Source organism: Paralichthys olivaceus, chromosome 21 (assembly GCF_024713975.1).
Source record: "Paralichthys olivaceus isolate ysfri-2021 chromosome 21, ASM2471397v2, whole genome shotgun sequence".
Lineage (NCBI taxonomy): Eukaryota > Metazoa > Chordata > Actinopteri > Pleuronectiformes > Paralichthyidae > Paralichthys > Paralichthys olivaceus.
In genome coordinates this window covers 4,904,420-4,930,718 of record NC_091113.1, presented here as the reverse complement: position 1 = coordinate 4,930,718, position 26,299 = coordinate 4,904,420, and the positions used below count along the sequence as shown (strand labels likewise).

Below are 26,299 nucleotides of genomic sequence, written 5' to 3'. Positions count from 1 at the left end.
TATTAGGAGCACGGTTTTATGCTTTGAATTTTGAAAACAAAATACTGATTCTATCAACTTATACTTCAGTTTTTGGATTTATTCAATTTGATCTGATCAGAAATGTATCTATTTTTAAATGAGCTATAGGTTACACAATAGGATTGCAACAGGTAATGTGCGTGGTATCAGTGACATAACCAGGAAAATTTCTGCCTCCGAAAAATCACTATATCTCTACAAGGTGCTGAAATGCACCATTGTCTGACACAAACAGTGATGGCAGACACTTTTGTCTCAGCTTGTGAAATGTTCCACTGCAGTTCTTTTTGCCGTCTGGTTAAACGTTTCACATGTTGGGACTCTCACACTGGGTTTGCAAAACATGTGATATTTGGTGGTTTGTCCTCATCATCAGTTTTAATATTAATGCAATAAAGCACAGTTCAGCTGTGTATAGACTGAGAAATTGACAAAATGTAGCATTAAATCCACTGGTCGTATGTTTGATCACAAAAAAAAAATGAATAATATTATTAATATTTCTTCTTCATTTAATTTTGTCTAGTTGTGTCCTTGATTCACCTCTCCTTTAATTATTGCAGGATTTATAGTGGGGGCAGTGGCCTTTAAATTGTGTACATATGAAATTACATAACTGGATTGCTTTAGATGTTTTTCTACAAGGATGAATGAGAGGGAATGAGGAAACTGTTTATCCTATTGAAAGTGAAGTAAGGTGTCATGTGGGAGGGGCTCACTTCTCTGTAGCTATATTATAGAGAAACGAACGAGAGCTGCACACTCACAAAATGGCTTTGATGAGATTGATCTGCACGCTGACTCTGACCAGCCTTTTCTCCGCAGGTGAGTGAAACTGAATTGAAAAAAGGCACATTTGTTAATTTGCACATGCTGGCAAATTTTATTGAACTATAGTAGACCTATGTGAAAATGAACAATAACACAAATATTATCAACGTAAAGTGACCTGATGACACATTTGAAACTGTTCTGATTCAGTGTTAGTACGTGAGAATAACCACCGTTTCTTTTCAGCACAGTGATGTTAGATGATGATTTCCCAGGCCTTTGATTTTTTTTAATTTTTAATTTTAATTCAGTGAGTTCCTTTCATTGATTAGTTATTGGTGATTGATGAAACATTATTACAACTAATAAAGCCATTATATTAATTTATGAACTTATTTGATATGAAGACCAAGAAAATGTACAATAGTTGAGTCCAGAGGAGCACTGTTATTATAGGTGAAGGGAATGTTATCTATTTCTATTGTTTCGGGTTTTATTGGAAACACCACACACTCCTCATATATCTGTTACTGACTAATTTGTATTGTTTCCTCCAGAGTCACATGCTCAGCTGGATGGTAAGATCATTATTTTCTACTTAAATCATAACATGTTTCCAAGTTAAACTGGCAAATGATGGGAGATATTAAACTAAAGAATTTTGTAATTTCTTCTTTCCAGTGTGTGGCATCACTCCCCTGAACACCAGGATAGTTGGAGGTGAAGATGCTCCACCTGGAAGTTGGCCTTGGCAGGTTAGTCTGCAGAAGTTTGGCGGCCATGTTTGTGGTGGTTCCCTCATCAATAGAGAGTGGGTGATGTCTGCTGCTCACTGCTTCTCCAGGTGGGTAACTAGTTTATAATAGATGATGCATTTGTGTGTGTTCCAGTCTGTGGTTCAGCAGTGATTTTAATCTTAATACTGACAAATATGTTTATTATTCTAGCACAAGTACATCTAGATGGCAGGTTTCTCTCGGCCGTCAGAACCTGCAGGGAATAAACCCAAACGAAGTGTCCAGAAGTGTTGCCAGAATCATTTTGCATCCAAACTATGACAGCGACAGCAGCAACAACGACATTGCTCTGCTCAGACTCTCGTCACCAGTCAAATTCACAGACTTCATCAGACCTGTGTGTCTGGCAGCAAGTGGCAGTGTGTTCAACAACGGTACAGATAGCTGGGTCACTGGCTGGGGCGCAGTCAAGGAGGGAGGTGAGTCTGCTTGTTGCTGACAAAAAGTGTTGTCTCAGTTTTATATAAACTGTAGGTGGATGAATTGTGTCTCTTCCTGTTGGTCTCTCAGTGTCATTACCGTTCCCTGAAACTCTACAAGAAGTGGAGGTTCCAGTTTTGGGAAACAGACAGTGTAACTGTCTCAATGGAGTCGGTCAAGTCACGGACAACATGATCTGTGCTGGTGTTCTGGCAGGAGGCAAAGACTCATGTCAGGTGAGCTGCTTCTCAATTGTCACTTGTTGGTCAGTGCATTACGGACTTTGTGACATCCTCAGTTGTTTCCTCTTTTTGTTCTCAGGGTGACTCAGGAGGTCCAATGGTGAACAAACAGGGCTCCGTCTGGGTCCAGTCTGGAGTTGTCAGTTTTGGTTTTGGTTGTGCTCGGCCCAATCTGCCAGGAGTCTACTCCAGAGTGTCCCGTTACCAGTCCTGGATCAACTCCATCATCGGCTCTGATGGGCCAGGCTTTGTCCAGTTCACCTCCAGTGGGCTGGATGCTGACAGCAGTTACACCTGTCCTGGTCTCCCACCTCCTGTTATTACTACCACTACTGCTACTGGTCCTAGTACTGAAGGACCACAAGCTACAACCACCGATGCACTGTCTGAAACCACAAGTCCAGACTCTGCCATGTCAAGTGCTGAATGTAAGTACTCTGACTACCATTGTTTTCTAAGTTGGTCATTTTATTATGACTCTGCTCCAGCAACAGCTGGTGAAGCTACACTGGATAATGGAGGCTCACGTCTACAGTGCAGTACTTAAGTTATCATCTTAACTAATACTCTGTGTATCTTGTTGGTACTTCTGTCGGTTACATGTACTTTCATTAAACTCTGTAAATGTATTCTATGAGTCACTGACGTTATATTGAGCTTATCTTTCTTTGCTCTGTTGTTTGCAGTGTGTGGCATCACTCCCCTGAACACCAGGATAGTTGGAGGTGAAGATGCTCCACCTGGAAGTTGGCCTTGGCAGGTTAGTCTGCAGAAGTTTGGCGGCCATGTTTGTGGTGGTTCCCTCATCAATAGAGAGTGGGTGATGTCTGCTGCTCACTGCTTCTCCAGGTGGGTAACTAGTTTATAATAGATGATGCATTTGTGTGTGTTCCAGTCTGTGGTTCAGCAGTGATTTTAATCTTAATACTGACAAATATGTTTATTATTCTAGCACAAGTACATCTAGATGGCAGGTTTCTCTCGGCCGTCAGAGCCTGCAGGGAATAAACCCAAACGAAGTGTCCAGAAGTGTTGCCAGAATCATTTTGCATCCAAACTATGACAGCGACAGCAGCAACAACGACATTGCTCTGCTCAGACTCTCGTCACCAGTCAAATTCACAGACTTCATCAGACCTGTGTGTCTGGCAGCAAGTGGCAGTGTGTTCAACAACGGTACAGATAGCTGGGTCACTGGCTGGGGCGCAGTCAAGGAGGGAGGTGAGTCTGCTTGTTGCTGACAAAAAGTGTTGTCTCAGTTTTATATAAACTGTAGGTGGATGAATTGTGTCTCTTCCTGTTGGTCTCTCAGTGTCATTACCGTTCCCTGAAACTCTACAAGAAGTGGAGGTTCCAGTTTTGGGAAACAGACAGTGTAACTGTCTCAATGGAGTCGGTCAAGTCACGGACAACATGATCTGTGCTGGTGTTCTGGCAGGAGGCAAAGACTCATGTCAGGTGAGCTGCTTCTCAATTGTCACTTGTTGGTCAGTGCATTACGGACTTTGTGACATCCTCAGTTGTTTCCTCTTTTTGTTCTCAGGGTGACTCAGGAGGTCCAATGGTGAACAAACAGGGCTCCGTCTGGGTCCAGTCTGGAGTTGTCAGTTTTGGTTTTGGTTGTGCTCGGCCCAATCTGCCAGGAGTCTACTCCAGAGTGTCCCGTTACCAGTCCTGGATCAACTCCATCATCGGCTCTGATGGGCCAGGCTTTGTCCAGTTCACCTCCAGTGGGCTAGATGCTGACAGCAGTTACACCTGTCCTGGTCTCCCACCTCCTGTTATTACTACCACTACTGCTACTGGTCCTAGTACTGAAGGACCACAAGCTACAACCACTGATGCACTGTCTGAAACCACAAGTCCAGACTCTGCCATGTCAAGTGCTGAATGTAAGTACTCTGACTACCATTGTTTTCTAAGTTGGTCATTTTATTATGACTCTGCTCCAGCAACAGCTGGTGAAGCTACACTGGATAATGGAGGCTCACGTCTACAGTGCAGTACTTAAGTTATCATCTTAACTAATACTCTGTGTATCTTGTTGGTACTTCTGTCGGTAGCATGTACTTTCATTAAACTCTGTAAATGTATTCTATGAGTCACTGACGTTATATTGAGCTTCTCTTTCTTTGCTCTGTTGTTTGCAGTGTGTGGCATCACTCCCCTGAACACCAGGATAGTTGGAGGTGAAGATGCTCCACCTGGAAGTTGGCCTTGGCAGGTTAGTCTGCAGAAGTTTGGCGGCCATGTTTGTGGTGGTTCCCTCATCAATAGAGAGTGGGTGATGTCTGCTGCTCACTGCTTCTCCAGGTGGGTAACTAGTCTATAATAGATGATGCATTTGTGTGTGTTCCAGTCTGTGGTTCAGCAGTGATTTTAATCTTAATACTGACAAATATGTTTATTATTCTAGCACAAGTACATCTGGATGGCAGGTTTCTCTCGGCCGTCAGAACCTGCAGGGAACAAACCCAAACGAAGTGTCCAGAAGTGTTGCCAGAATCATTTTGCATCCAAACTATGATAGCGACAGCAGCAATAACGACATTGCTCTGCTCAGACTCTCGTCACCAGTCAAATTCACAGACTTCATCAGACCTGTGTGTCTGGCAGCAAGTGGCAGTGTGTTCAACAACGGTACAGATAGCTGGGTCACTGGCTGGGGCGCGGTCAAGGAGGGAGGTGAGTCTGCTTGTTGCTGACAAAAAGTGTTGTCTCAGTTTTATATAAACTGTAGGTGGATGAATTGTGTCTCTTCCTGTTGGTCTCTCAGTGTCATTACCGTTCCCTGAAACTCTACAAGAAGTGGAGGTTCCAGTTTTGGGAAACAGACAGTGTAACTGTCTCAATGGAGTCGGTCAAGTCACGGACAACATGATCTGTGCTGGTGTTCTGGCAGGAGGCAAAGACTCATGTCAGGTGAGCTGCTTCTCAATTGTCACTTGTTGGTCAGTGCATTTAGGACTTTGTGAAATCCTCAGTCGTTTCCTCTTTTTGTTCTCAGGGTGACTCAGGAGGTCCAATGGTGAACAAACAGGGCTCCGTCTGGGTCCAGTCTGGAGTTGTCAGTTTTGGTTTTGGTTGTGCTCGGCCCAATCTGCCAGGAGTCTACTCCAGAGTGTCCCGTTACCAGTCCTGGATCAACTCCATCATCGGCTCTGATGGGCCAGGCTTTGTCCAGTTCACCTCCAGTGGGCTGGATGCTGACAGCAGTTACACCTGTCCTGGTCTCCCACCTCCTGTTATTACTACCACTACTGCTACTGGTCCTAGTACTGAAGGACCACAAGCTACAACCACCGATGCACTGTCTGAAACCACAAGTCCAGACTCTGCCATGTCAAGTGCTGAATGTAAGTACTCTGACTACCATTGTTTTCTAAGTTGGTCATTTTATTATGACTCTGCTCCAGCAACAGCTGGTGAAGCTACACTGGATAATGGAGGCTCACGTCTACAGTGCAGTACTTAAGTTATCATCTTAACTAATACTCTGTGTATCTTGTTGGTACTTCTGTCGGTTACATGTACTTTCATTAAACTCTGTAAATGTATTCTATGAGTCACTGACGTTATATTGAGCTTCTCTTTCTTTGCTCTGTTGTTTGCAGTGTGTGGCATCACTCCCCTGAACACCAGGATAGTTGGAGGTGAAGATGCTCCACCTGGAAGTTGGCCTTGGCAGGTTAGTCTGCAGAAGTTTGGCGGCCATGTTTGTGGTGGTTCCCTCATCAATAGAGAGTGGGTGATGTCTGCTGCTCACTGCTTCTCCAGGTGGGTAACTAGTCTATAATAGATGATGCATCTGTGTGTGTTCCAGTCTGTGGTTCAGCAGTGATTTTAATCTTAATACTGACAAATATGTTTATTATTCTAGCACAAGTACATCTAGATGGCAGGTTTCTCTCGGCCGTCAGAACCTGCAGGGAATAAACCCAAACGAAGTGTCCAGAAGTGTTGCCAGAATCATTTTGCATCCAAACTATGACAGCGACAGCAGCAACAACGACATTGCTCTGCTCAGACTCTCGTCACCAGTCAAATTCACAGACTTCATCAGACCTGTGTGTCTGGCAGCAAGTGGCAGTGTGTTCAACAACGGTACAGATAGCTGGGTCACTGGCTGGGGCGCAGTCAAGGAGGGAGGTGAGTCTGCTTGTTGCTGACAGAAAGTGTTGTCTCAGTTTTATATAAACTGTAGGTGGATGAATTGTGTCTCTTCCTGTTGGTCTCTCAGTGTCATTACCATTCCCTGAAACTCTACAAGAAGTGGAGGTTCCAGTTTTGGGAAACAGACAGTGTAACTGTCTCAATGGAGTCGGTCAAGTCACAGACAACATGATCTGTGCTGGTGTTCTGGCAGGAGGCAAAGACTCATGTCAGGTGAGCTGCTTCTCAATTGTCACTTGTTGGTCAGTGCATTATGGACTTTGTGACATCCTCAGTTGTTTCCTCTTTTTGTTCTCAGGGTGACTCAGGAGGTCCAATGGTGAACAAACAGGGCTCCGTCTGGGTCCAGTCTGGAGTAGTTAGTTTTGGTTTTGGTTGTGCTCGGCCCAATCTGCCAGGAGTCTACTCCAGAGTGTCCCGTTACCAGTCCTGGATCAACTCCATCATCGGCTCTGATGGGCCAGGCTTTGTCCAGTTCACCTCCAGTGGGCTGGATGCTGACAGCAGTTACACCTGTCCTGGTCTCCCACCTCCTGTTATTACTACCACTACTGCTACTGGTCCTAGTACTGAAGGACCACAAGCTACAACCACCGATGCACTGTCTGAAACCACAAGTCCAGACTCTGCCATGTCAAGTGCTGAATGTAAGTACTCTGACTACCATCGTTTTCTAAGTTGGTCATTTTATTATGACTCTACTCCAGCAACAGCTGGTGAAGCTACACTGGATAATGGAGGCTCACGTCTACAGTGCAGTACTTAAGTTATCATCTTAACTAATACTCTGTGTATCTTGTTGGTACTTCTGTCGGTAGCATGTACTTTCATTAAACTCTGTAAATGTATTCTATGAGTCACTGACGTTATATTGAGCTTCTCTTTCTTTGCTCTGTTGTTTGCAGTGTGTGGCATCACTCCCCTGAACACCAGGATAGTTGGAGGTGAAGATGCTCCACCTGGAAGTTGGCCTTGGCAGGTTAGTCTGCAGAAGTTTGGTGGCCATGTTTGTGGTGGTTCCCTCATCAATAGAGAGTGGGTGATGTCTGCTGCTCACTGCTTCTCCAGGTGGGTAACTAGTCTATAATAGATGATGCATTTGTGTGTGTTCCAGTCTGTGGTTCAGCAGTGATTTTAATCTTAATACTGACAAATATGTTTATTATTCTAGCACAAGTACATCTGGATGGCAGGTTTCTCTCGGCCGTCAGAACCTGCAGGGAACAAACCCAAACGAAGTGTCCAGAAGTGTTGCCAGAATCATTTTGCATCCAAACTATGATAGCGACAGCAGCAACAACGACATTGCTCTGCTCAGACTCTCGTCACCAGTCAAATTCACAGACTTCATCAGACCTGTGTGTCTGGCAGCAAGTGGCAGTGTGTTCAACAACGGTACAGATAGCTGGGTCACTGGCTGGGGCGCGGTCAAGGAGGGAGGTGAGTCTGCTTGTTGCTGACAAAAAGTGTTGTCTCAGTTTTATATAAACTGTAGGTGGATGAATTGTGTCTCTTCCTGTTGGTCTCTCAGTGTCATTACCGTTCCCTGAAACTCTACAAGAAGTGGAGGTTCCAGTTTTGGGAAACAGACAGTGTAACTGTCTCAATGGAGTCGGTCAAGTCACAGACAACATGATCTGTGCTGGTGTTCTGGCAGGAGGCAAAGACTCATGTCAGGTGAGCTGCTTCTCAATTGTCACTTGTTGGTCAGTGCATTATGGACTTTGTGACATCCTCAGTTGTTTCCTCTTTTTGTTCTCAGGGTGACTCAGGAGGTCCAATGGTGAACAAACAGGGCTCTGTCTGGGTCCAGTCTGGAGTTGTCAGTTTTGGTTTTGGTTGTGCTCGGCCCAATCTGCCAGGAGTCTACTCCAGAGTGTCCCGTTACCAGTCCTGGATCAACTCCATCATCGGCTCTGATGGGCCAGGCTTTGTCCAGTTCACCTCCAGTGGGCTGGATGCTGACAGCAGTTACACCTGTCCTGGTCTCCCACCTCCTGTTATTACTACCACTACTGCTACTGGTCCTAGTACTGAAGGACCACAAGCTACAACCACCGATGCACTGTCTGAAACCACAAGTCCAGACTCTGCCATGTCAAGTGCTGAATGTAAGTACTCTGACTACCACCGTTTTCTTAGTTGGTCATTTTATTATGACTCTACTCCAGCAACAGCTGGTGAAGCTACACTGGATAATGGAGGCTCACGTCTACAGTGCAGTAGTTAGGTTATCATCTTAACTAATACTCTGTGTATCTTGTTGGTACTTCTGTCGGTAGCATGTACTTTCATTAAACTCTGTAAATGTATTCTATGAGTCACTGACGTTATATTGAGCTTCTCTTTCTTTGCTCTGTTGTTTGCAGTGTGTGGCATCACTCCCCTGAACACCAGGATAGTTGGAGGTGAAGATGCTCCACCTGGAAGTTGGCCTTGGCAGGTTAGTCTGCAGAAGTTTGGCGGCCATGTTTGTGGTGGTTCCCTCATCAATAGAGAGTGGGTGATGTCTGCTGCTCACTGCTTCTCCAGGTGGGTAACTAGTCTATAATAGATGATGCATTTGTGTGTGTTCCAGTCTGTGGTTCAGCAGTGATTTTAATCTTAATACTGACAAATATGTTTATTATTCTAGCACAAGTACTTCTGGATGGCAGGTTTCTCTCGGCCGTCAGAACCTGCAGGGAACAAACCCAAACGAAGTGTCCAGAAGTGTTGCCAGAATCATTTTGCATCCAAACTATGATAGCGACAGCAGCAACAACGACATTGCTCTGCTCAGACTCTCGTCACCAGTCAAATTCACAGACTTCATCAGACCTGTGTGTCTGGCAGCAAGTGGCAGTGTGTTCAACAACGGTACAGATAGCTGGGTCACTGGCTGGGGCGCGGTCAAGGAGGGAGGTGAGTCTGCTTGTTGCTGACAAAAAGTGTTGTCTCAGTTTTATATAAACTGTAGGTGGATGAATTGTGTCTCTTCCTGTTGGTCTCTCAGTGTCATTACCGTTCCCTGAAACTCTACAAGAAGTGGAGGTTCCAGTTTTGGGAAACAGACAGTGTAACTGTCTCAATGGAGTCGGTCAAGTCACGGACAACATGATCTGTGCTGGTGTTCTGGCAGGAGGCAAAGACTCATGTCAGGTGAGCTGCTTCTCAATTGTCACTTGTTGGTCAGTGCATTATGGACTTTGTGACATCCTCAGTTGTTTCCTCTTTTTGTTCTCAGGGTGACTCAGGAGGTCCAATGGTGAACAAACAGGGCTCCGTCTGGGTCCAGTCTGGAGTTGTCAGTTTTGGTTTTGGTTGTGCTCGGCCCAATCTGCCAGGAGTCTACTCCAGAGTGTCCCGTTACCAGTCCTGGATCAACTCCATCATCGACTCTGATGGGCCAGGCTTTGTCCAGTTCACCTCCAGTGGGCTGGATGCTGACAGCAGTTACACCTGTCCTGGTCTCCCACCTCCTGTTATTACTACCACTACTGCTACTGGTCCTAGTACTGAAGGACCACAAGCTACAACCACCGATGCACTGTCTGAAACCACAAGTCCAGACTCTGCCATGTCAAGTGCTAAATGTAAGTACTCTGACTACCACCGTTTTCTAAGTTGGTCATTTTATTATGACTCTACTCCAGCAACAGCTGGTGAAGCTACACTGGATAATGGAGGCTCACGTCTACAGTGCAGTAGTTAGGTTATCATCTTAACTAATACTCTGTGTATCTTGTTGGTACTTCTGTCGGTAGCATGTACTTTCATTAAACTCTGTAAATGTATTCTATGAGTCACTGACGTTATATTGAGCTTCTCTTTCTTTGCTCTGTTGTTTGCAGTGTGTGGCATCACTCCCCTGAACACCAGGATAGTTGGAGGTGAAGATGCTCCACCTGGAAGTTGGCCTTGGCAGGTTAGTCTGCAGAAGTTTGGCGGCCATGTTTGTGGTGGTTCCCTCATCAATAGAGAGTGGGTGATGTCTGCTGCTCACTGCTTCTCCAGGTGGGTAACTAGTCTATAATAGATGATGCATTTGTGTGTGTTCCAGTCTGTGGTTCAGCAGTGATTTTAATCTTAATACTGACAAATATGTTTATTATTCTAGCACAAGTACATCTAGATGGCAGGTTTCTCTCGGCCGTCAGAACCTGCAGGGAACAAACCCAAACGAAGTGTCCAGAAGTGTTGCCAGAATCATTTTGCATCCAAACTATGACAGCGACAGCAGCAACAACGACATTGCTCTGCTCAGACTCTCGTCACCAGTCAAATTCACAGACTTCATCAGACCTGTGTGTCTGGCAGCAAGTGGCAGTGTGTTCAACAACGGTACAGATAGCTGGGTCACTGGCTGGGGCGCGGTCAAGGAGGGAGGTGAGTCTGCTTGTTGCTGACAGAAAGTGTTGTCTCAGTTTTATATAAACTGTAGGTGGATGAATTGTGTCTCTTCCTGTTGGTCTCTCAGTGTCATTACCGTTCCCTGAAACTCTACAAGAAGTGGAGGTTCCAGTTTTGGGAAACAGACAGTGTAACTGTCTCAATGGAGTCGGTCAAGTCACGGACAACATGATCTGTGCTGGTGTTCTGGCAGGAGGCAAAGACTCATGTCAGGTGAGCTGCTTCTCAATTGTCACTTGTTGGTCAGTGCATTACGGACTTTGTGACATCTCAGTTGTTTCCTCTTTTTGTTCTCAGGGTGACTCAGGAGGTCCAATGGTGAACAAACAGGGCTCCGTCTGGGTCCAGTCTGGAGTTGTCAGTTTTGGTTTTGGTTGTGCTCGGCCCAATCTGCCAGGAGTCTACTCCAGAGTGTCCCGTTACCAGTCCTGGATCAACTCCATCATCGACTCTGATGGGCCAGGCTTTGTCCAGTTCACCTCCAGTGGGCTGGATGCTGACAGCAGTTACACCTGTCCTGGTCTCCCACCATCCCCAACCACTGCACCAACAACGCGGCCAAGTATCGTAACCACTCCTGCCAGTAAGTGTCCTGCTTTGTGTTTTAAATCAAAACTTTACACTTCTCAATGATTTTGTTTAACCTATCTTGATTGTAATTCTGCTTCTCTTAATTTATTTAATTCTACAATGAAGGACCAGTGTGTGGCAAAGCTTCCATGAACAGTCGTGCTCTAGGTGACAGCAGTGTTGTTTTTGGAGGAATGTGGCCCTGGATGGTGAGTCTCCACAAAAACGGGGTCTTCACTTGTGGAGGAACCCTCATCGCCGATAAGTTTGTCCTCACCTCCAGCCAGTGCTTTTCCACGTAAGAATAAACGTAATTTGCTTTTATTATTTACAAGTATTTGCAATTGGACATGTCTTTTTAAAGATGTGGTTTTATACTGGTTACAGCTCCAGTCCAAATGTTCTCGAGTGGAGAGTGTTCCTTGGCCAGCGACTTGTGGACGGTTCTGAAGAGTTTGAGATGTCTCTGGGTGTTGTGAAGATTATACTGAGCAAACTCACAGGTTTTAACATTGCTGTACTACAGCTGGAGAAACCTGTGAGCTACATAGATTTTATCCAGCCTGTGTGTCTGGACAGCAACAATGAAAGATCCTTCCCCGTTGGTAGTCGATGCTGGATGCCAGGCTGGGGGAACAGCAGTAGGACTGGAGGTGAGGATTCTACAAGCTAACATCCATCCTGAGTGATCAGGGGTGCATGTGGCCTAATTATTTTTGCTGTGTGAACACATATGCAAAAGCCACAACAGGATTACAAACCCACAACACAAATGCAAAAGCCAAAGCATGAATGTTAAAGCACTTGTGATCAGTCCTCTGAGAACAGATATAATACCAGGCCTGAAAAAGGCCTGATTTTAAAGGAATTCGTCAGGCTTCATGATGTGTAAGACATAGACTGATAATTCACAAAAACTATATTGTTGTGCTGTTTTAGGTGCTGGCAGAGCTGGCTCAGGTCTGCGAGACCTTGAAACTCAAGTGGCAAACTGTGTGAGCGTTTCTGATTCGGACAACATTTGCACTTATGCCATGGACCTTCAAGAGGTAAAAACTACAAGTTTCCCATCTACCTGAGTTTCTGAAATTGAATTGCTCTTCTTATCAGGGCAAAAGGTTTCAGATCAGGACTTAATTGATGTTGAATTCCCTTTTTCTTCACAGGGGGATCAGGGCAGTCCTCTGCTGTGCAAATCAGACTCCTCTTGGTTCCAGGCGGCCGTTGTAACAATGAGTGGGAATAAATCCGTGAGGGCAGATATTCAGACATTTGCCAAAACCTCAAGATTCGGGTCATTCTTAAAGGAGACAGTTGGTGATATGCCATCTCCTGCAACGTCTGCAACAGGAAATGAAGCAGGAAATGCAGCAGGAAATGCAGCTGGAAATGCAATTTCCTTGTTCTTCAGTTTTGCTGTCGTTATTACCTCCATTTTCCTGTTGTAATGATGTGGTATTTGTAGAGCTTGGTGAAATAGTCCAATACTGTAAATGCACATACGATACTCAGGTCAAACAAAAAGGAATACATCATGAGGCACTTCCAATCGAATGTATATATTCGTAACAGAAGGTATTGTACTGTATGGAATCTGTGAACAAGTTGAACAAGAAAATGCTAATTTTTTCAAGATGTGTTAATCCAGCTGAATGAAGTACAGTGATAAACCATCAAACCATGCCTATTTTGTTTGAGTCACATTATAAAAGACATATTGAGTCATGAAATAAATATTGATGAAGCATAGAAAAAATGTATTTTACTTTCATTCAGAATACAAAGCAATTCAGGTTGTCAATAAAAGTTGCATTAAGTACAATTAAAAGTTTAACAAGTGAGCTGCTCTTAAGCATATTTTATTTTGGCAGTTTTGATGATAAGCAGAAGCCAGCAGAAGTGTATTAAGTTTGTATCACTTTCACTTGAAAACATAAAATGAACACAGATAGTTTGCAGAAATATAAACACAGGTCGCTGTAGATTAACAAGAAGCTGTTTAGGGCAATTTTGTGACGCCTCTCTGTTGTCACACATCTTCATCTTTAGGGCATGTGTTTGAAATCGCTCCCTATGTAACATTGTGCCATGAATCTTTCCTCCATCACTCTTTTGAATTCATTTGGAAATTCATTTTTTCATCTGCTCAGTTTATCAATCGAACATGATTTTGGGCCCTGAAGATATAAAACTATACACTAAACAGTGACAACAGTGCCATTGTAGGTGAGAATAATTCATGGCTCTTGATTTAAAAAAATTGTGTGTGAAATTTGGTGCGGCTTGATTGAATGTAAGGGGACTGTTGGGGCTTGGCGGTGGTATGTGCTCTACTGAGTGTCATTCCAATTATTGTTTATTGTTCTAGTGTGGCTGCATCTTCATCAGCCTCTGGTTCTCCTGCTTCTTCTGCTTGATTAATCAAATCTTTGTATTTACTCTTGAAAAATCCAGCCTGAGAGAAGAAAACCAAGAAAGTGACATTAAAACACTGCGATCCTGCATTAAAGCTACTTCGTACATGAAGGGAAAGAAGAGAATAACTGCTACATGGTTGAAAAATGAAAGGATAGTGATAATGTACAGTAAATACACATAGTGTCTCACCTTATACAGGCCAGCAGTGAGTAAAACCAGCAGAGCCAACCCTCCCAGCGATCCCCCGACGATTTCTTTGGTGAAGTCTGGTTGTTGATACACTTCTATCTCGGCCTCAAGCTGAGACGTTAAATGAAATGAATGTGGTTAAAATTCAAGCTTATTAAAAGACAAGTCAAATAATTGAATGTGGAATCACCTTGTGAATCGGAGGCCTGTTATTAGAACCCGTAGAAAAGAAGATGTACTTGTTTGTGTCATACTCCAGAGTAGCCGTGCTGGTCAAGAGGAATTTTGCAGAGTGGAGTCCAATCTGTTTGAAAAATGAAAAGGTGCGTGAAGAGATCAACATGATCTTTGGTGACATTCAATTTCTTTAGTAAGTTACTGTAATTTTACCGCTCTAGAATGAGCACAAGTTGTAAAATACTTCAAAATACATGTAAAAAAATATGACACATGCATATCAGTTACCTGCTCTATCCATCCTGAACTGATGTTGGCAGACATTTTGTACTTTTTACTCTCCAGTCTTCCCATGAACCTACTGCACCTGAACACACCACATCTGGCTACAGAGCAGTCCTGTGGGTGAGGAAGAGCCGGCAGAAGCTGTAATGCAGTGTAAGTACTTAAATCACACATTGTAGATAGTATACTCACCACTACATTATTTTCCTTTATCATAGCAACAGAGTCTTTGACAGTAGGTCCTTCGTCTGCGTCTCTTTCGCAGTCCTGAATCTGGAATAGATTTAGAAAAGATAGAAGTAGGGACAGCTTTGTGTAAGTTTAACAGATGTGTTTCTCATGTGACCACATCCCTCCCGTTCTTGGGGCTGCAACAGTGACACGAGAGACTTTTCTGGGATCTAGTAACATCACCTGCAAACTGTTCGAATCCACCCAGATGTCTTTATCATCAACCTTTACAGGCACCTTGATCACCACCGTGAAATTCAGTGCCCTGATGTTATTTGTAACCTGTCAGAAGGGGAGAAAAAGAAAGGATGGTACTGAAGAGGCAGAGCAAGCATCGGAATCAAGGTGATGAACACATTTTTAACCTCAGCCAAGATGGTTATGTTTTTATCAGGGTTTGTTTGATATTTAGTAGATTACTCAAGAAGAAAGAAACTTGATGAAAGGATGCATCATCGGTCAGGGAAGGATTCATCAAATAGATACACAAATGTCTTTTATCTTTAACATTGCAAGATTTTCATAGATCTTGAAAAAAACAATCAGGCATGTTCAGGGGGCTGATATTGTTCAGTGTGTGTAATTTGTTGTGATCTAATATGATCCAATGTAATATGATCATGTAAGGAGATATTTTACCACAACTGACTGCTGGAAAGGTTTCTGCACATTGTTCTTTCCAAAAGTGAAATTGTTGTAGCTGTGGGAACTGAAACATATATTTCAGTATTAGGTAATACAATGCACACTTTAAATTATTATTATTTAATGTGATTCCTTTGTCTAACACAAAAAAATAAAATCAAACCTTTCAATCGTGACAAAAATGCTGTACTTCACATCCATCCATTTTATTTGGTAGAGTTTACTGGAACGGGCGTGTTCCTGATTCCCACTAAAAGAGAGAAGTAAAATTAACTTTGCGAATGATTTATTTATGATGTAAACACATGCACACTTGCACGTCGCATGCTTATAGACAAGCACAGTACCTGGTAGCATTTGCGGAGATAAAAATCTGCCTCTCAAATTGTCTGTTGCTTTCGATCCCATAGGAGACGGTGAACAAAGCCTGTAATGAAAGAGAGGTCAGACTGTCTCTGTGTTTTGCTGCAGCAATGAAAAAAGATGACTGTTTACAAAAAACACAAACCTCACTGTTGCTCTTGAAAATGGGTTTGTTAATGGTGCAGATTGTCATTCCAAGCGTTAAGCCATCTTCACTGTCCAAGGAGTTGCACTCGATTCTTCCCTTCATTAAAAGCAGTTGATGAAACAACAGCACATTTCAAGCTGAATTGCTGTATGAGCCACAGACTGTATCTAAAAATGAGCGATGTGTCTTGCGATTTTTGCAGAATTTGGAAAGCAGCCAGTCTGCGCAGTAAAGATGTTTTGTTGTTTATCAAGACACGTGGTCAAGAAATCCATGAAAACAGACCAGATGCTGATAATCATTTTTGCTCAACGTTTGATGCATATACGGAAGATGCCGACTTCTATCTCTACTCGGCATCCCTTTCATCTTCATTTTGTTTTTGTTCTGGATATTAATAAAACAGACAAAATGGAGCAGTTCCACCGGTAATCATAGGGGGCAGTGTAGCCAATTGTCTAAGGGAGACGTACAAGAGGAAGACATTTCAGCAATGGTGGAGTTGGTTCTAGGCCTGTTTGTAGTAACTCTCGACTCTCTGCTGCCTTCCAGTGGATGCATAGCTCAACAACCATACCAATGTAGAGGACTCATGGAAGTGGCAGGGACTGTTAAATCGATTTAAAGGGACGTATCTCTTTTGATTCGTGAAGGCAGCATTAATGAGCACTTACCTGCAAACCTGTGAACTTCCTGTAGGAGAGCCCGACTGGGTACGTGAGTGTCACATAGCTGTTGTAGGAGTCTTCTTCTCTGTTCTCCACTGTTACCATGACGTCCAACAGTTCATCAATGCCCACCTTCAACTCTGAGGAGCTGAGAGAGAAAAGGGAAGGTGAAGGTAGAGAAAAATAATAATCTAATAGTCTCCTTTTGAGCTTGCAGCTCGGTGAGGCTGCCCTTCATAGCGATGCCCTCAGCTAGATGTTGAGTCTACTATGGCAGACACGTACTTGTGGAGAGGGGAAATGTAACCGTGCTCACACCCTCATGTTGGGCTTCACTTTTGGTTCTCACCTGTTGAATTTGAAATCCACTTTCAGGTTATCTACACATTTGTTGTCAATGCCACAGTTGATCTCAAACCCCAGCTGTGGAAGAGAGCATGAAGAAAAATATGTTTTTGTTTTTTTAAAAAAAAGGAAAAAATAGATTAATTCTGTCTACGCTTGAAATTCATGATATAACAATGATTCCTGTGTATTTAATACAAGTGTGTGTTTTAAAGTCACTTACAGAATGAAAAGCTGTAGTTTTAGCATGTTGGGCGAGACTTGGTTTGAGGTTTGTAGCAGAGGGAATACCGTCAAAGGTGAATCTGAGCTCATTTCTAAGTTCATTGAAAGTATCTTCTGGACAAGCCTGCGAGAGGAGCGCACAGTTATGAAATGAGGTTGTGACGGTTAGTTTGAAATCAGTGATTTTTTTTGGTTTGTTTTCAAGGCTGAAGCTCTTTGGGTTGTGATATGTTCTAATGTTAACAACTCACCTCAATAAAGAATTTCACATTCACGCATTTTTGCCTTCGTGAGTCAACATCAATTGACCCGGTCTTCTCTCGTTGTTTGTCACTGATGTAAGCTCTGTTGTTGGGGACCTTGCGGGTGGCATCCAGTGTTAAAGTATAATTGATCTTTGCTCGAGCTGGAATGATTGACAGTTGAATCTATGTTACTTATGTACACACATGTATTTGAACAGATGGACAGTGGCTCTGTGGTTCAAGAAAAGCGAGAGGAATGAGTTACCTGTGGGAAGTGTAGAAAGTATGGTCATGGTAAAGCAGATGGTAGCTGTGTTCTCCAGTGGGTTCATGCAGATTATGTTTTTTGTAGGGACCTGGTTTGGGTTGAATGACATCGTAGCAACTACCATTACTACAGGCTTTGACCTGTTTGGACAGAGCAGAAAAATAAATGAGGACCACCTTCTTTTTTCAAACATAGTAAAATGAAAACAGTTGTATCTTCCACAAACCTGAGTAAGACAACTGTGCCCTTTGACCCCACCGCTAAATCAGGCAGACTGTCACCACTGTGGTCAAAAGACGACTCACTGATCGACATACCGAAGAATCTGAGTCTTGGCTGGACTTCAGCGGCAGCAATTTTCTGTGGAATTGAAGATAAGAATAATACGATTTAAATCTATTGAAAAGAATTAGGCCTCACACAATGAATTTGTTAAAGTCCCACTTAATTCCCCTTAAACTCTTCTTTGTTCGTCATTATAACATATTCAATAGATTTGACATGAAAGTTCCCCTCACGGCCTTGAAACAACTTAACTCTACACCTTCGTCCCTCATTTCGTGACTGGGATATATGAATGCTAATATGGCCCAGCCCCTGCTCCCAAACCTTCAAAGCGCCACCTGCAGGTGAGGAGCCTTTTTCAGCTGTTGACCCCAACCACAAGTTTTTTTGCTTGTTCTCTAAGCTTACGAACCTGTGAGTAAGTTGGACTGATTCTGCTTCCTCCTTCGCCGTGGAATATGTAGATGCTGCCTTGACCACCATTCTCCAGAGGGGCTCCAACTGCCACCTCCCTGAGTCCATCTGTGTTGAGATCAGGCACCACAGCAAGAGAAGAGCCAAACCTCGCCTGGTCGGACTCATCCCCTCTCAGCACTAACGGAGAATCCAAGTGACACTCCACACTCTGGTCAATATACACAAAGGAGAGTCAACATTTGCCTGGGGGTTAAGACAAATACATCCTTTAATGGCAATAGAAGAAATGGTCACTTACCAAATGAGATAAAGTGCAAACGTAAACTCTTCCCTCTCTATTAGCTTCCTTGTACATAGGTGCAGATATGAGGATTAGGTCAGTGTATCCGTCACCGTTTACATCCATGGCACAAACCTCTGCCCCAAAATATTCACCCGTCTGAAACTGTTTAAGAAACAAGAAGAAGACTTTTTATTTGAGATGTATGTACACACACAGATCGTCTATAGATCCGATCAGTAAACACACACCTGCCAGGGAAACGGATCAATCTTCTGCTGCATCTGTTCCTGAACTGCCATCACAAGTCCTCTGTGTTTATATCTAGGAGCGCCAACAATTGTCAGTGGGCCTTGTTTGGTTCTAGCGATAGTCATGGAGTAACCTGGAATTCAAGAGTCAAAGCAAATAAATTAAAGCATCCAATGGTTTAGGTACAGTTTACAAAAAAAGTTTTAACTTTAGTAGTGTTTTTCTTTTCTGTGAAGGGTCCCTTTGGTGATTTGTGGAGCTTCATGTATGACACGTGAAAGTATTTTACTCACATGCATGTTTACAGTACTTTCTGACTTCTTGTTCTTCATTTGTTTGTTTATTTGTCTTTGCTCATTTCGTGTCGTTAGCGTGGGAGGGAGGTTCTAATCACATGTGTATTAGTTTGTTATTACTGTAATACTCTTACCCAGATAACTGTCTTGATCCTTATACAAAGGCTCATATGAACTCAGCTTCTCGCCTGATAATGTGTATTTCATGTAGCCTCCTTTCCACTGGTTGGCGCCAACACTGCCCATATTAATTCCCTATACCATAGAACCACGACCACGATACAAAAGCAAAAGTTAAATGCATTACAGAGTCAAAATATGTTGCCTGTGTGTAGCTTTTCTATCACAAAGGGTGGTTTCGGTCTCTGGGATCATTATTACCCCTGGCACATAAGCCACACTGAATCCCGTCTGAGCCATTTCCATTTTCAGTGTCTCTCCAGTGGACTGAGATCCTGAAACAGCAAAAGAAATGAGCTGAATCCCACTGTAACATACACACTGTTGTTGAATGAATTAACAGTAGCAGGCTTGTTAAAACAAGTTTGTTTGGAAACATAACGTAAGAACTGGATGTGCAGCATGAAATGAGCCCAATAAACAATGTCAGTGCTGAGAATGTAAATGTGATTTTAAGCTGTAAGTTTTCTTCTATACCTTCAATAGAGAAGATTTTCTCCTGCAAATTTTTTGTGATTGCATCAAGTGCATTAAAGCTCTCTACACGAAACACGTGATTTGTCGAGGGAGCTGATGCAATGTAGTTCAGTTCCTTTTTTGCGTCTTGGGAAGAGAACGCTCGCCCCACCTAGAGACATATTGAGACAAACAGAGTTGATTTTTTTACTTTTAAGACAGTTTATCCACCCGCACCCATCCCCACACCACAGTGACAGCAACTGAGGAAAGACTGTTGTTAACTTCATAATGATGAAGCATCATGTACTGTATGTCTGAATGTATGATAAAAACACAAACAATGCCTTTTTTGGAAAACAAATTTTGCACAATGGAATGATCTTAACTTACCCCAATAGCAAATCGAATAATCTTATTGTTCTCAGCTAACTCTATTGAATATGGTAAGCTAGTACTGTCAGTAGATTCTCCATCAGTAACGACGATCAGGATCTTCTTCACGTTCGGTCTGGAACCTCCTTCTGATGTGAAAACATTTTGGCTGCCAAAACAACAACAATATCATTTCAATACACTTTTGTCATGTTTTTTGGTCAATAACATGACATAACAATTTCCTCACTGGAAACCTGCATTTTATTTGTGTTTTAGAATATGTGCATTATGTCAGGAACTTCATTTTCCACATTTAGCTCTGCCGGTTATCCAAGAATATAGATCTATTATTATTATTATCTATATCTAAATTAAACAATGTCAATAATTATTGCAATATAATTTCCATCATTAGCAATATAACAAATGTTCAGTCGATATATATTGTGCAAAGTGAGGAGGTATAACACATAAGTTGTTAAATGTTTTCTTGTTTATCAAGTGTTTGTTATTCCCTGCTCACGGAGCAAAAAACTATCTTCACTCTTTAATTATGATGTGACTTTTATTATGATAATTATCGATACTGACTGAAAATTTTGATTTAACTTTTAGTCATAATGTCCAGCCTTGTTTTTATGTCTAGCTTAATTTGGGTTTTGTCTCGTCCACTGCACGGGAGACAAACTACAAACACAACACCACACACTACACCCTCAACAAAGTGTTAACTGAAAAATGAAAAAAAAAAGAAACCACCATTTCATATACATTATCACATCAGCATCACATCTGCACCTACACCACAAATTGGATGGCCCGAGCTGTGTTAGTTCCTCCCCCTATTTGTCTTATTCCATCAATGTTCGACTCCCATTGTCCGAATGAGAAAAAGTCACGAAAGCTCAAGTGGAAAATGGGATTAGTGGAGAACTGGACGACAGCAAACTGCAAAGACAGGAGAACAATAATATCTTACAGTCATAGAGGCAGTGACAAATTGTAGAAATTCCAGTGAATGTGTGGCAGTGGGAACATGATCCGTTACCTGTGTAGGTTTTCCCACAAATGGACGTACAAGTTTTTTCACAAAATTCTTCATTCTTCCAAAATCTGCCTGATTTACGCTGCCTGAACCATCCAAGAGAAAAGCAATATCTGCCTCAGCTCTGCACTCTGTCAAAGACACAGGACAGAATCTGAATCGTTTGTTAAATTCCACATTGCACAACTTTGACAAGAATCTATTTGATGTGTACTTTGACTTTTTAGTTCATCTTTGTCCTGTCTCCTAACATGGAGGAGACAGGGTTTATGACCTGCACTGCAGCCATCTAGTCCCGCCCTCTGAAAGTCATTTCAAACTGAGACTATTTGTCCTAAACTGCTCTCACTTCAAATAAGATCAAAAAACAATCTAATAAAAAGCAAGAAAATATTTGTGAGCATGAATAAATGTTCAGGATGAAATGTTTACAATGTATTGAATAAAGTATTCTTCATTTGAATAACGGCACGGATGGGAAATGTGTTTTTGTTCTGCTTCGTCATGGACGTGCTGTTGTCAGTCCTCCTCTCTGCCATATTTGTCGTGCCTCCTCTCAGCGGTTGAGACTCCCTCTCTTGTCTGTCTTGTCTTGATACATCTGTGTTTATGTATGTCGTGCATTATATGCACTGACAGATATACAACAATGAATCCTCTTTTCTGTGTTATTGTCTATTCAGGTTGAAATCTGAAGGTATCCAGAAGGTCGGCAGTTCCATCCCAGTCTTTCCTGCATGCCAAAGTGTCCTTGCACAAGATAATTATACTGAAACCCACAAAGTCCTGCCCATAGATGCACTGTATGAATATCTGTGCATAAACTTTACTGGAAAGCGCTTTGAAAATACAGATTCCCCTCAAATGCATTAAAACAGTAGAAAGTACAGATAATTGTGTTAAAATGTAAAAGTCATCACAAAAAAACTAAAGTACAGATGCTTGAAAGATCTACAGTCTACACCGTTACCTGTATCATGGTACTTTTCATAAACTCACCTGGAGGAGACGAAGGCATCGGGGATCCAAACTGATCCCACTGGTCTATCTGGAAGCATGCGCCGCTGTACATGGTGATACTTTTGCAATCTGTTGGGATGGTTGGGCCACATGCCTGAAAAGAGACGAGATCATATAATCCTGATTGAATTAGCAGACTGTTGTTGATTGTTTAGTCGCTACTTAAAACAATAGTTTTCAAGCTGCGAGCGATAAGAAAGTGATAAGAAGTGAATAAATCAAATGTTGAATTGTATTTTTTAATCTATATCGATTTTATCTTTGTTCTGGAAATCGGTGAAGTTAAACAACTCACCATAGTGTTTTGCGAGATGGGGTCATTTGTCATTGTCAAACCGAGGGACATGTTCACTGCAAATTCTGGCACTGAATAGAAAACATTGAACATTGATTTATTATGATGCCCATATGATACAGACGAAAATACCTGTTTCAGGAATTTCTCTTGAGATGTTAACAGCCACCTACCTCTAACCGTCATGATTTTACAGGATGTAGCAGAGCACTTGAGTATTTGCCCCCTTTCAAATGTTGAATACTGTGCAAGGGGAGCGCTGACAAGCAAGCTGAGGAAACAAAACCCAGAGTCAGCGCTGTGCAGCTGTTTTCTTCTATCAAGAAATGCCATATATTACTGCAGCTGTGAGACGCGCGACTGACTTACTCTGAACGTCTTTGCACCACCTGGTAGCCAAACCCTGCGGCACTGTGACTCCAGAACCTCCAAGCCACGGGGTCGATATTGAAACATAGAGCTGCATTCGACGCTGAGAAACCAGGAATGATAAGAGCAGAATCTTATTTAATGAAGTGTTACAACAACTTTAAAAGTTCTAGAGATCTCCATCCGTGGCTTTCAGTTTATTTTTGGTTTACATTGGTGTGAACTGAGGGTTGCCACATTGTCTGTTTTGATAACACCACTAGGGAGCACCAAAGAGAGAGCATTTCCAATTCTAGACTCACTAGTGCATTGCCAGACAGACAGATATACTTGGAGTTATAAAATGTGTGCAGACGTTTTTACAAACTTTCTACGCTGCAAAGTGAAGTTAGAAAACTATGTGTTCATCCTACCTGGTTTATCTGCAGTGAAGATTGTCAACATTTGTCATATTTTGTACTGTTCATGTGTGACTTTAAGCAATAATTTATTTAAAAACATCCATAAGACAGCTTCTGCTATGAGTCAATATGTTAAAGCAGAAACTCTTTTTAAGTCCAAATACTGATCGTGTTGTACTTCACATGGAAACAAGCAGAACTTCCTCCTATACAGGCTATTTTTGTACTTTGAGAGATTTTTGTTGCGCAAATGAAGTCTGCCTTCTTTTTTTCCTTTTTTGGATTCTCCAAATGGTCAACATGATACAAACTCTTCAATTATCTGACAAATGATTTTCTCATGTTGAACAGCAGGAGAACAGATAACGTTGAACCTCATGTTATCTTGTACATTTTGAACATCATGTAGTTCCATAAATAGCAGCATAAAAGAAGTTCTGCTTTTTCTTTTCACCAGTGCTGCTTGGTTTTGCTTTTCTTTTCTTCTAACAGTCTAGAATGGATTGAAGCTATAGCTTTAATGGCTGTTTTGCAGCCGGCTTCTTTTGTGGTCAGTTTAAATACATTATAAAACACCATTTTAATTGAGGATAACTGCCTCTAAAGATTCAGGAGTCAGGGTTGAGCAATGTCTCCTGTCTCCTCTCAGGCAGATATTCATAATGACTGGAGCTGGGTTGATGATAATTTAGCCTCTTCAAGTGTTCCTGTGATTATTGTGACTCCTGCTGACCTAATCTATGTATGTAGCACATAAATGAAGGTTTAGAACAGAGTAGGAAATATGTATTCTGCTTTTATTTAAGGTCATTTTAGTGATAGATGGTGTTAAACAAACACAATGAATCTAAATGGTCCAAACAATGTGGTCCATTAGTCTTTAATGACCTTTCTTATAGTATGTGGATTTGAAATGGGATAAATATGGAGACTGGGGTCTGTCTGGGGTGTGGTCTATATTTTCTAAATGTTGTTATTATTGTTATTCATCCTTTAGCTCTGGTGGTTTTTTAAATTAAGGCAAATAATAACTTTTCTGCAGGAACTTACAGCTGAAAATGTTGCCAATGTAATAAAATGTCATCAAATAAAGTAGATAACAAGAGAAAGTTTTCTTACCTGACATGAATACTGTCGCAGCTAATATCCAGGCCATTGTGTTATTCTGTCAGAAAAATGCATCAAGTGTGATGTGTTGCTCACATGAATGTATGTGGACGTTTGAGAGGTGACTATTTCAACCTCTGCACTGGAGTGTGATGTTGAAAGGAAAATGCAGAAATCATGAGAGGACTGCTCAAAACTTGAGGTTAGAGGAAGTCATACGTAGGTGTGGTCACAATACTAACCCTAGCTGTTTAATGGAGGCTATGATGACAATGTCATCACTTGCAGGAACTTCAAGAGTACTTCAAGAACATGTTTTAAAAAGACACCCGAAAAATAAAACCTTAACTTCAGCTCTTGTTGGCACCAAACCATTGTTAAGACAAGACAAAACCACAAAAGCTCCATATCTCCTTTTCCTCAACTCCCTCTGTCTCATCCAGCCCATATGAGAGAAAGAGGTCAGCACTATGAGCAGGTAGAAAAGCAGTAGAGTCAATATCTGTTGACTTTATTACCTCAGAAAGAGTTTGTTTATTTGTCTGTTAGGATTATTCAAAAACTGCTCGATGGATCACCATCAAACTCTGGTGGGAGGTTGAACTAGAGGTCAAGAAAGAATCCATTAAATTCTGGTGTGGATATGGATCAGGGGGCGAGATACAGCATTTTCTCAGAGTCATTTTCTTGATGATGAAAAATGAGGTATGTTCAGGAAACTTGATATTTATGTGTGTGCAATTTAGTGCTCGACCAAATAAAAGAGAACTGCCATCCAGTTCTTCTTTATCTGTCAGTAGAAGTTCATATATGACTGCAAAATAGTGTAGATGCTCCGTGCACATACCTGCTGTGAGTGTGAAAGTTTATGATGTAGGGTGCAAGTGATATTTTAAAGTTTAAGGAAACACGTAAAGGAAAAAGAATTAGTTGACTGGAAACATATTTTGCTCAACTACTTGGAAGAAGAAGAAGAATTATCTCTTTGTTACAGCTGCACATTGTCAGGAAGTGGACTTCCTTAAATAGCGATGCTCACTGATGATTAATTGTTCCACAGCCACCACCATCTGAAACTAAGCGCACAGACCACGTCACCTTCATCACCTTCTTATTTTTAACAGTGTTATCATTATCATTATTATTATTATTTTGATGTTTCTAAGCGCAAGTCTCTTACGTGTGACTTGCGCTGTCACGTAACCCATCAGAGTGAGAAAATAAAATAGATATAAAGTGTTGAGCAACTTGCATGTGCAACCTTTGCAGATCATGCCCCTTGACCCTTTGCCTGCTGAACAGCGACGGTTGAGAAAAGGTCAAGAACCAGCACAGTGTGTTGCTGTGTCTGGATTAAATTTCTGAGGGCAGGTTGGCAATTTTGTCACATGCTCCCCCTGCCTCACTGTGTGTGTGTGTGTGTGTGTGTGTGTGTGTGTGTGTGTGTGTGTGTGTGTGTGTGTGTGTGTGTGTGTGTGTGTGTGTGTGTGTGTGTTATTGGTACATACTTTATAAACCCCAAAGTTCTTACATATATACCCTTTCCATTTACCCTTTCAAATGACCTCTGGATGCTGCAATGCACTTCTAAATTAAGAAAGTAACAAACTGCACTTTAACAATTATAAATTGCTAAATAAAGTTATAAAAATGCAGTTTACAGAATTCAGCAGTTTGCAAATTTTCCCTTTTCCAAATTTGAATCATTGTTGAATATTTCTGTGTGATATCTTCTATAAATCTACCTTCCTATTTGAACGACTCTCTTAAAACCATCTTCCTCCTCCATCTCTCACACAAGGTCGACTCTTCCTCACTCTGTGGCTTTCTGTGTGGCTCACTGAAACACTCTTTGCCCTTTCACTAGCCGCTCACTACCATGTTACTCCAGCCCCAGACCCCTCTGAATGTCATGGGCCAGCTCT

The 26,299-nt window shown here is 42.1% G+C and overlaps 3 protein-coding genes across 3 annotated transcripts; 2 read left to right on the top strand and 1 right to left on the bottom strand.

Moving 5' to 3' along the window:
- The first annotated feature begins 791 nt into the window (after positions 1-791).
- Positions 792-3,255, top strand: LOC138406175 (serine protease 27). The gene is made up of 7 exons (XM_069518078.1): positions 792-846; positions 1,350-1,370; positions 1,450-1,636; positions 1,740-2,008; positions 2,100-2,245; positions 2,331-2,679; positions 2,938-3,255. Exons 1-7 carry the CDS (start codon positions 792-794, stop codon positions 3,117-3,119), a joined length of 1,209 nt encoding a protein of 402 aa, XP_069374179.1. The 3' UTR covers positions 3,120-3,255.
- Positions 3,256-4,815: 1,560 nt separating this feature from the next.
- On the top strand, positions 4,816-13,142 carry LOC109644070 (transmembrane protease serine 9-like). The gene is made up of 22 exons (XM_069518130.1): positions 4,816-5,173; positions 5,259-5,607; positions 5,866-6,028; positions 6,132-6,400; positions 6,492-6,637; positions 6,723-7,071; positions 7,330-7,492; positions 7,602-7,864; positions 7,956-8,101; positions 8,187-8,535; positions 8,794-8,956; positions 9,060-9,328; positions 9,420-9,565; positions 9,651-9,999; positions 10,258-10,420; positions 10,524-10,792; positions 10,884-11,029; positions 11,114-11,399; positions 11,513-11,684; positions 11,774-12,039; positions 12,326-12,435; positions 12,553-13,142. Exons 1-22 carry the CDS (start codon positions 5,129-5,131, stop codon positions 12,832-12,834), a joined length of 4,863 nt encoding a protein of 1,620 aa, XP_069374231.1. The 5' UTR covers positions 4,816-5,128; the 3' UTR covers positions 12,835-13,142.
- LOC109644068 (integrin alpha-M) lies at positions 13,127-24,586 on the bottom strand. Its single transcript, XM_020109366.2, has 30 exons — positions 24,387-24,586; positions 22,867-22,969; positions 22,671-22,768; positions 22,498-22,568; positions 22,182-22,296; positions 21,186-21,313; positions 20,940-21,085; positions 20,153-20,303; positions 19,781-19,931; positions 19,505-19,578; positions 19,258-19,378; positions 18,827-18,960; positions 18,594-18,740; positions 18,291-18,503; positions 17,820-17,953; positions 17,591-17,733; positions 17,332-17,486; positions 17,079-17,204; positions 16,860-16,933; positions 16,517-16,658; positions 15,840-15,938; positions 15,679-15,758; positions 15,495-15,581; positions 15,326-15,395; positions 14,870-14,968; positions 14,648-14,728; positions 14,459-14,569; positions 14,184-14,297; positions 13,994-14,104; positions 13,127-13,841 (listed from the first exon to the last, which is right to left on the bottom strand). The coding sequence occupies exons 1-30, from the start codon at positions 24,421-24,423 to the stop codon at positions 13,743-13,745; spliced, it is 3,414 nt and encodes a 1,137-aa protein (XP_019964925.2). The 5' UTR covers positions 24,424-24,586; the 3' UTR covers positions 13,127-13,742.
- Positions 24,587-26,299: the final 1,713 nt, after the last annotated feature.